General features: G+C 38.2%; 1 protein-coding gene across 1 annotated transcript in view; it reads right to left on the bottom strand.

The window, feature by feature from the left end:
* Positions 1-3,841: 3,841 nt before the first annotated feature.
* The window catches only part of COMMD10 (COMM domain containing 10), a 121,765-nt gene continuing 115,465 nt past the window's right edge, over positions 3,842-10,141 (bottom strand). Inside the window, exons 6-7 of the mRNA XM_014310987.2 lie at positions 9,114-9,173; positions 3,842-8,488 (exon numbers count right to left, since the gene is read on the bottom strand). Of these exons, the coding sequence (XP_014166462.1) occupies positions 8,450-8,488; positions 9,114-9,173 (99 nt within the window). The 3' untranslated portion in view covers positions 3,842-8,449. The remainder of the gene's footprint in view (positions 8,489-9,113; positions 9,174-10,141) is intronic.

Below are 10,141 nucleotides of genomic sequence, written 5' to 3'. Positions count from 1 at the left end.
GGAAAGTTGTGAGCAGAACCAGTTAGCTCAGTGAGCTAAGGTAAAATCAGTAAAAGATAGAATCCATCAGCAAAGAGGGCAAAGAAGAAATTGAGTTTGGAGGAAGGTTTTCACAAAATCCAAAGGAGAACCAGAATTCCAGTTCATGATTTCATGGGATGCATAATTTTTATTACTGGGGCTTATAACTGTCCTCAGAGATCACGTTCATGAAATCTGATGGATTAAAAACTAGAGACTACAGACAGGTATCTGCATTTTTCAGATAATGTGCTGTTAGCATAATGCATAACAGTGAGATTTTAGCTAACTTGTAGCTGGGGAGAGGGATGGACAACCATTCCATGTATAATAAGCTAATCTAAATCTATGAAAATTAACTTTTTTTTTTTCCCTCCAAGCAGGCTCTTCCTAGAAGACAAAGTCTCTTACAAGCTGGCACACTAGTGTTTTCCTGTTCTTCTTCATCCTTATGTCAATCTACCAGGGGGGTTACCCCTGCACTGTATTCCCAGACTGGGTAAAAAAATCAGCTTTTAACTACAGGAGAAATATAAGCAGAAAGGGAGAAATAAGGAGAAAAGATTACACAAAGAAATCTGTAGCACCTTTGACTGGTCAACAAGTCATCAGAATTCTTCTGTAAAGATGTGTGTGTACATATATATGTGTGTGTGTGTATGTGTATGTATATATATATATATATATACGCACACATATATATTGTTAGTCAAGAGGTAGAGTAGATCTTCATACAAGTGATAAGAAGACCCCTTGTATCTTTTTATACAAGAGATATGGTTGCTTTATCTGGAGGCTGACAGAACTCTCAAGGGCTGAATTTTCAAGGACTAATACCTTGGCTGCAGAAGTGGGCTAATGTGGCAGCTGAATGCTCTGTCTGATTTGAAACCACCTAAATCACTTGACTGAAGATACTTATGACAATGGGGCTACTCTGGCAAGTAAAAAGTACAGTCATGTCTGCAGCCTGGATTTGATTTAGGCAGGGCTATGAAACGCAGAATAAGGTACCAAGTTCATGCTTTGTGACCTTGCACACTGGAATAAGGTTGATTAATAGGAGATTTCCTTTCTTCCAACATGCTGAAATCATTATACCACAGGGATACGACCTCTTGCTCAGATAATTTTACACATTCATATCCAGGCCCATCTGAAAGGAACTCAAAGGTAGATTTTATTCATCTAACATAGTAGTTTAAGCATGAACTTTGCTCCAGGCAGCAGAATAAGCTCCACCTTTGGCTTCTCTTTCATATTGAGTATTTCAACTAAATATTAATTTAAAACTTCTCTGTTCTCAGACAGAAGGTGGATCTTAAAACTTATCAACTTCAGTGCTGAGAGAGACACTCACCCACCCAAAACCTTTTCTATCAACCCTAGCAAACACAGCTTGTTCAGACAGAAAGACACTAAAATTAATTGAGATACTTTGCATTCCCATTTGGGTGCTGTTTGCAAAAGCAGTTAAGAGCAGTACTGCCCAGCAGTGCTGGAGGTAATTCAGGATCTTGTATCTTCTGTCCTGACATACAGAAGAGTGCCCAGATTGTCCTTCTTCTGACTACAGACCCAAAGGAATCAATCAGTAGGCTGCCAAACAGATTTTAATGGGTAGATGCAGGGGTGACATTTAACAGGATATGAGGAGATGCAGCTCAGTTGCAGGAGGACATTAAAAGCACTCCAAGTCACTTACTGGGTACTGCAATGAGGATTACACACAGTCTGCGCTGCCCCAAGCAAGACCTGAGAAAACTTCTCACTTCAAGCATCCTCAGTGACATACTATGTTCTCTTGCTTAAAGGAGACTCTGCTTTGCTTGTTTGTGTCCTTTTTGCCTCTTTATATCTATTTTAACTAGGGTGGCTTTTTTATTGTATTTAGTATCAGATTACCTAAGAAACTGGGATCACTGTCATTCATCCTGTCAGACAGTGAGTGAACACAGCTCCGAAGGTATCAGTTCACACTTATAGGCTTCATTTTTTCTACATTTATCTGATGCACCTCACTTCTGTTGCCCTAAATCCAATTCCAAGGATATTTTAGCTTGCTGCGATTCATAAGGATGATGTGGGGAAGCAATAGTAATTTTATTCAAGTAGGCAGTTTGGCTGCAAAGAATAAATTTTATCATTGATTAGTTGAACACAGAGTTTGTTCCAGAAATGGCCAAATAGTGAATAATACCCCTGAAATGGAATATCCTGAAAGGCTGGTCTTGTTTGACTTCTCTTCTCATACAGGTCTTTTCTGGACCTTTCTCAAAGTGAGTTTCAAATCTGGGGTGATGAGAAAACCTCAACAAAAGCTTGTAGGTAGGATACTACCTGGAACTGTACTGAACACTAGCCTGAGAGAGGAGTAGGGATCCTCTTGGGAGCAGAGATGAAGTAAGAAAAAGATCCTTTTCTGTTCTTGAGGCCTGTGGTGCCTCTCTCCAGGCTGTGTATGAGCTAGAAGTAGCAAGAATTTGCTAGGAATTAGAAGAGCAGAAGATGGTGGAGATCTACCATCACAAGGCATAGTTCCTGACAGAGGTACCAGGGATTCATCTGATGTGCAAAGCAGTGCTCCTCCCTTACAGGGAGGAGACCTGGGCAAAACTGCAGCTTGCATGAAGAAAACATTCTCATCCCTTCCAAAATAAAGAGCTAAGCTAACAACACATAGTCTGACTTAAGTTTTTTTCCAATGCAGTCAGCATCTCTAACCTTTTCCTGATGCACTGTTATCCAGGAAAAGAGGTAACAACTGCTCAACTAACAGGCAGTCTGAGGTGAAAACAAAGGAAAAGCCTGAGCTGCCCCACAGGGATCAGCATGCAGGAGTACAAGGCACGGGAGACATGGTCCTTTCCTCAGTCCCTGGGCTTCACTGACTGCACCGGGATTCATTCCCTGCTGCCAGCAAGGATACTGGCTATGACAAACACTTTGAAATTAGAAACAAACACAAGAAAGCAATATTTAAAATGCTACTACATAATTAACTGCATAATTTCTTAAATCAGATTGGTTTTTCTCTTTTTTTAACAAAGAAACATTTCTTAACCCTGGAAGCAGCAAAACAGACAAGCGCATGACAGAAAAAGCACAGTGTTCTCATGCTGTCCATGAAATACAATTTATTGAAGACTGCTCTACCTTCTGAAACCATGGATGGGAACTAAATGAAATAAAGGCAGCTTACCTGTATGTGGAGCTCTTCATATTAACCCTGGTGGGATGATCCTTCCAACACAGTGCAGATGCGATGAATCTTGTTAGCTCTATCCAGGGAGTGCTGCTTCCTCCTCCCTTCCCTTGTCCTGAATGACCAGAGGGTGAATTCCAAAAGAGCTCATCTGCCACTCCAGTGTGTCCAGTGCCAGAACTAGTTCTCCACAGCTGCCTGTGCCAGCCTCTGTGGATCTGCACAGCCATCTCAGAGGCAGGTGCTACATGCATTCACATTTTCTTGAATGTATGTTTTATATTACCATAAAGGGGCAATTAATGTTTAACACTGACGACAAGAAGTTAAAAGTGCTCTAAAAATGTAATAATCTTATTAGAACAGCTGGCCAAGACAGTTATGCTTTCAGCATGTGTAGGACTCCAAATTGCCTTTCTATTATTTCAATAATCAGAGAAAACATTGGACAACCATGAGATATATTTTGACCTCAATAGAAAAAGGACTACTCCCTCTAAGTGAGAGGAGCAAGTGCTTCCTGGATGCATAGCTGAACACAGATAAACGCTATCTGTTTTGTAAAAGATCTGTAGTTTTTATCTCTTGAGAAACAAAATAATAAGGAGATGAAGGGATGGTCTAAACACTTTATTTCAGTTAAAATCACAGCATATAATTTGGTCTGATCAACAAAATTAAGGAGGCCAAGAGAAGATCCAACAAAACTGATTAATTTCTATGGAAATTAGAAATCAACTTATGCAATTGCAGATAAAAGTATCTTATTAGTTTATCTTAATAAGACACCATGAATAGTGTACCAGTCAGCAGCAATGCGGTTCACACACCTACTCAAAATCACTGTTATTCATATCTGCTCCATAGAAAAGGAACTTCCACACAGTAGCTCAAAATGTTACTCATTTTCATTGGTCAAATAAGCTACAAAAGCTTATAACACAAAGTGCTATGATACTTATTCACTGGTCAGCAGACATTATTAAGCTTTGTCATTATTTTACCATAATGTATTATGGAAAAGAGAGAATTCATAATCTTTGAAGATATAATATGCCAATGCAGCCAAGCAATGAAATGCTACTGATGATGCTGGAATCAAGAATATGAGAATATGAACAAGTGTGAAGGGGAGCTTATGCCATTTTATAACAATAACCACTTTTCCTCCTTTGACCAAGGTTAAGAATTTTAGCATGTCCGTAAATTCTTCATGCTCTGAAAGAACAAGACTTCACAGCCCTTAAAATCAGATTGTAGAAATTAAGCCGCAGGTGATTACTCAAAATTTATGTGTCAGCAAACCCAGAAATTAAAGGAGAATTTGAAAGCCTCCTCTGGAGAGCCAAAACAGGTTTGGCAGTTAGTCAAAATCTGAGACAGCAAAGGTATATTTGTCTAACTACGTATTTTACTTCAACAAAAATAAAATGCAAAAATTTACAGACATTTTGTATTTGCTTAAAAAACAGGAATTACATCTCCAAGTTTGAACTGGACAAAGATAATCTAATGCATTTATACTCAACAAGCATTAACATGCCATTAGTGTTGGTTCTTCTCAGTGATGTACAAGTGGTTGCCCTTCACCAGTAATTTGGTGTTTTTGAGGCAGTTTGAGAACTGGCTTTCCCTTAGGTCCAGAACTCCAAATCTTTGCGTCAAAAAATTACTGATGCTTGTTACACCTGAATCAAAAGATTTCCTTCTTTTGCCAACAGTCCATTTGAGGCAGATTTTGACATTATAGTTTTGAAAGAAGCACAGTCACAGAAAATACTGTCTTTAATGTCTGAACAAAGATGAATCAAATGTTTTTTTAAATGCACTGGAAGATCTGAAAGATTTAGTAATTCTTACTCATTCCAATTTCCAGTTTTAGAGTTCAATAAATCTCTGCAAATATCTTCCTTCAACACTATGTGAAGCCTTGGTAATTTCAAATCTGGATCATGTCCAAGAGATATTACAGGCCAGTATGCTAGGATCCTGAACATGGAAAAAGCATCCCTTTTGTTTTCTGCAATAAAAAATTTCAAAATTCTTCTCAGGGCTATTCAAAATAGCCCTGAGACTCAAGTGCTTTGTTTTTCACCAGTACCCATAACCACAGCTTGAACACCTCCAGAATGCACACACCTGTCTAGGCTCTCGCACCAGCCTGGTGTGGTCATTCTGTGCAGTCTGCACACGCTGCCTTCCTCCCAGAAGTGTTTTTCTTTCTGCCACCCCTAAGGCACTGGGTTGAGTCCCTGCTTCAGGCAGATCTACCCATGCATGACCTAGTCTGTGCCAGTGCTTGTTTTTCCTCTTGTTCACTGACACTTGTGTGACACCAGGACTCTATACAAACCAAGCAGAGACAGCTTCTCTCAGGAGAAGAATAATCTTCCCCTCTCCAGGTTCACTCATGCCCAGAGAGAAGCAACCAGGATAAAAGCCTTCTTTTCTGCAAGACCTAACAAAACCCCCAAAGTCTTCTGCTCTTTCTCAGTTAGCCAATTTTCTCTCCTTAGTAGCACTTAAATTTAAGTGGCAGTGTTCTTCTCTAAGATGGTACGGGTTACGTCCTTGCTCCATAACAATGTACAACCCCAAAGCTTCCCATTACATACAGAAAAATCTTTTTAAAATAAATGTTTATTTCTCAGCAGTCCCTGACTAAAGGTAACCACTGTACTTCTTACAATAAAGCTTTTGATACTAAGAATTCAGTACAGTTAGTAAAAAATAAAAGGCAAACACTGTAAAGAAACTGTAAATCTTTCAGTCATCTGCAAAGAAGGAAAAACATTAAATGTATTTTACAAAATTATTGCAGTCTTAGGCTTTTTCATCTCTTTCAACATAATTTTATAATTTTTTAAGTATTTACTATTAAAGCTAGATTTAAAATCTGTATTTCATTATCCCATAGTTTGATCTTGGTCAGCTTTGCACCAAGGTTGGCACTTCTGGGTTAGTTTGAAATACTAGATGCAGTTATACAACTGGCTAGTTTCCATAGCTAATTCTGGTTTACTCTGATTCCCCTGCTCTCACTCAACTATAAGGTTATCTTCCCCTCTGTTTAATATTTTCTTTGTATATATACTTTTGTCATCTTTTCCAAAGTTTCTGCTCTCTCCCTGGTATTTTCCAACACCCAAATTCCATCCTTGGGAATATACATTTCTCTACCTTCTCCTTTGTTTCTCTTGTGCCCCATTTCTTCTGACCCTGACTTCTTTTTCTAAGATATGCCTGCTGATTTGTCCATGGCTCTTGCTCTCCAAACTAGTCCAGCCTTCACCTCCTCCTCCAGGATTCATCAATCACTGCCTACATTCACAAAGATAACTTAAACACCTCACGCAACTGCCTTAGTATGCCCTGTATCTACACAGGAAGGTCTGAACTCACTTTAGACCTGACTTCCAGAACATAAGCTCTGAAAACTCAGTGAAAAGGCTCAAGAGCAGTGGTCTTGCACAAAGCATACTGTGCCACAGGACTGGTAGAGAAGACATGTCATGCAGAAGGGGATTCCCTCAGCTGCACTAACTACAAAGTACTGCTACTGTCAGCAAGCAGAGGGAATGGTGGGGATGTGTCCAGCTGCAGACATGCACCAGTCTATGCAGGGTGAGATAAGCAAGCTGCCAAACTCTTGTTAAACAATCAGACGTAGGAGGCGACACCTGTATCTCCAGACAATATGGCATGTGTGCCAGGGGCTTATGACAAGATGTGATTTTGGCAGCCAGCCTCACAAGCTATAGTGGATAGCTGAGGGCATTCTGCTGGGCAATGGTGACTCACTTCTTCCAGGTGACTTTCTTCTTTTTCTACAGTAACAGTGTTACTGCACCAGAGCAGTAAAGTATCATTTGGCACTTCCTTAAAGAGCTAAGGACTATGGTGTGTGCTTTCTCTCCAGTGCCCTTTATGCACACATAGGCTGTTATCATCTGAATCTAATAATTTTCAGCTCAGACAGCTTGTGCAAACCTCACAGTATTCTAGAGTTGACAGCACAATCCCTAACAACAAAGCAACAAAAAGGCACAAAAAAGCAACAAAGTGGGAAGTCTGGTACAGGAGGACCTAAACTATACAGGAGAAACCAGCTACTCAAAACATACATTTTGGTTATATTTATACCTACGGTCATGAGCAAAGAAAGAAACTGTCCAGTTGGGTATTAACCATCCCTGATGTAGGCATCAGGAAGAAAAAAAATTTAAATCTCTGAACAGGCAATTTCCTCTCACCTTCTATAAGCCCAGAGCCCAGAGTCGTATACAAACTGTCAACAAACAAGAACTAAGATGACTTTCACCTTTCTCCTGCTGCTCATGAATCATCTGGAACTGATGGGTGAAAGTATGACTAAGCCAGCCTTTAATCACTATACTTCAATTTTTCCTGTTCAATGTAAAAATGCTGGTGGTAAAAAGAGCATGAGGAAGGATCAACATAGCTTTCAGAAATCTGTCAGATCATTTCAGTATTTTTTTGTTTTATACTCTGAGATTTCTCCCCTCAGTTATACATCACACTTCTTAGATGCCTTAGTGGGCATGCAGTGCTAAGAAGCCATGTTTATTTTCAGTGCCAAGAGTAAACACTGAAATCAGGGACATTGTTGATTATTTCAAAGAAAAAAAAAACCCACCAAACTAAAATAGAATAAAGATAGAGAAATAAAATTTGACTAGCCCCACAATAAACTTTCAAAATTCTGAATTTATTTTGACAAATCTGAAAGAAGCATTATCAATTGTGTGAATATTATTTTAAAAGGATAGAGATTTTATTAGCTGTGTACTTTCTTATAACTTCTACAGTTATGTCTACAAAAAAGGGTTTTTTTCCTAGTCTCTCACTAACATGCAAATTTCTACCAGAATCAAGTAACACACAGAATGAAAAAAATATTTCTGAAGCAGGGTGGCATTCTTTGGGGAGGTGGGGGGGAGAGTCTGGGCAGGGTGTTTCCCCAGTGTAAGTAAAGAAGATATTTTCCACAGCTGCTAAGCAAACAAGAGAAAGTCCATTAGAATCTTCAAACTCTTGACAAAGACTCTTGGCTAATGGTACTGGTCTGAAAAGCAGATAAGCCATATAATTTTACAAGAAGCAACCCGCTGAATCCTTCAGGAAATGCAGCTTGGCAATCTATCTTCAATTCAAAATAATGAGGTGGCAGGATCATGATGGAGAAATAAGTCTTCAAAAACATCACGTAAGGGAATCCAGCTGTGCTTGTATAGTTTCCAGCTATTTAAAGGAAAGAAAAAGAGAGGAAAAAACCTCTACTCATAAAGGGTTGTTTAGAAACATGCAAACAGAAATAACCAATATCTTCAACTACGCATACCAAATATATTTGCATACCAATATAAAAATCCTGTACTCATGAATATTTGTTTTTACATGAAGCTATTAGAATTCATTGCTGTAGTTTAAATATTCAAATTTTGAAGAAACAGTTGTCTAAATACTACCTCTTTAGCATGCACAGATGTTTTCCTCTGAATTTCCAATGCATAATAACAAGGAAAAAAATAGAGTTCATTTTGACTGGATTATGAGCCTAGCATCTTGACTGAAGATGTAACATGAAGATGCTGTTTCCAGAGAGATCCCCACTGTCAATCATCAGCTAACTCCTCCTGATCTAACTGCCAGGTATGCTTACAGTGACCCAAGCCCTGCCTATTCCAAAGGTGAATGCACAGGCTCTTCTTGAAAATGGTTTACGCGATCAAAGGAATCCAAGAGCCTTAATATAAGTTGGATCCCTTCTTTCCAGTTTTATTTGATTAATTCATATAGGCAACACTTCCTGTTGAGCAGCATAAGGTGTTTACAAAGAAACTATAATATTGTAAAATCTACAGACCTTGTTGTAGAACTCAAATAGCTCCTGATGGCTAAATTCTACAAACACCTTCTTCAAGTTCTGTAAAGAAGAAAGAAAAAACAAATTAAAAAAAATTAAGGATTAAGCATACTTTTCTCTTTTTCTTTTCTTTTCTTTAATTTTCTTTTCTTTTCTTTTCTTTTCTTTTCTTTTCTTTTCTTTTCTTTTCTTTTCTTTTCTTTTCTTTTCTTTTCTTTTCTTTTCTTTTCTCTTTTATTTTCTTTTTTCTTTTTTCTCTTTTCTTTTTTCTTTTTGTTCTCTGTTCTCTATTTCTCTTTTCTCTTTTCAACATTAACTCCAGTAAACCAGAATATGAGATTAAGCTATATGAAAGATAACCGTTAGTTTCCTTCTATTCACTACAATGTTCATCATACATGTATATTTCATTTAAGTGAAGAATTCAAATCGACCAGTATATCTATTCTCCTCCTGTGAAGAACAGTAATAAAATAATCTATGTGAAGAATTTAGTTACCTTATTTTTAAGTCAGACTAAAATGAAAGATTACATTCATCTTTCTCAGCAGTCCATCTAAGATCTGGTAAATACCTTTCACAATGACAAAGTCAGTAGTGTATTTGATTGAACTGGCACAGCTATTAATGTACTCACAGGCACAGAGCTGATACTTCCATTCATTAATCTAACAGTTCCAATCTTAGCATGCTGACACTGCTATAGGCATCCATGCAGATTCAGCCAAAGTTAACAATTAACACCACGGCTTCAAAGCAGTGCTTAAGCACTTAAAAAACCCACAAAATAACACAACTGATGAAAACTGCTGTAGATAAAACAGATGGTGATAATAATCCTCTGCATGCATGTGCTGATGTCTGAGAAGATGGGGGTTAAATTAAAACTTCTGTCCTGCTTAACTTGCTTGGAGCCTGCTACCTTCAATCACACTGCAGATCTATCCCCACAGTTCCTAGCCTTATTCCTTCTACTTCACTTTGTGACTTTATTTATTTGAAAGTAAATTTCTATTTCTGCACATTCT

The sequence above is a fragment of the Geospiza fortis genome, unplaced genomic scaffold, assembly GCF_000277835.1.
Source record: "Geospiza fortis unplaced genomic scaffold, GeoFor_1.0 scaffold962, whole genome shotgun sequence".
Classification (NCBI taxonomy): Eukaryota; Metazoa; Chordata; class Aves; order Passeriformes; family Thraupidae; genus Geospiza; species Geospiza fortis.
The sequence above is the reverse complement of the archived record's forward strand: the minus strand, read 5'-3'. Positions and strand labels throughout refer to the sequence as shown.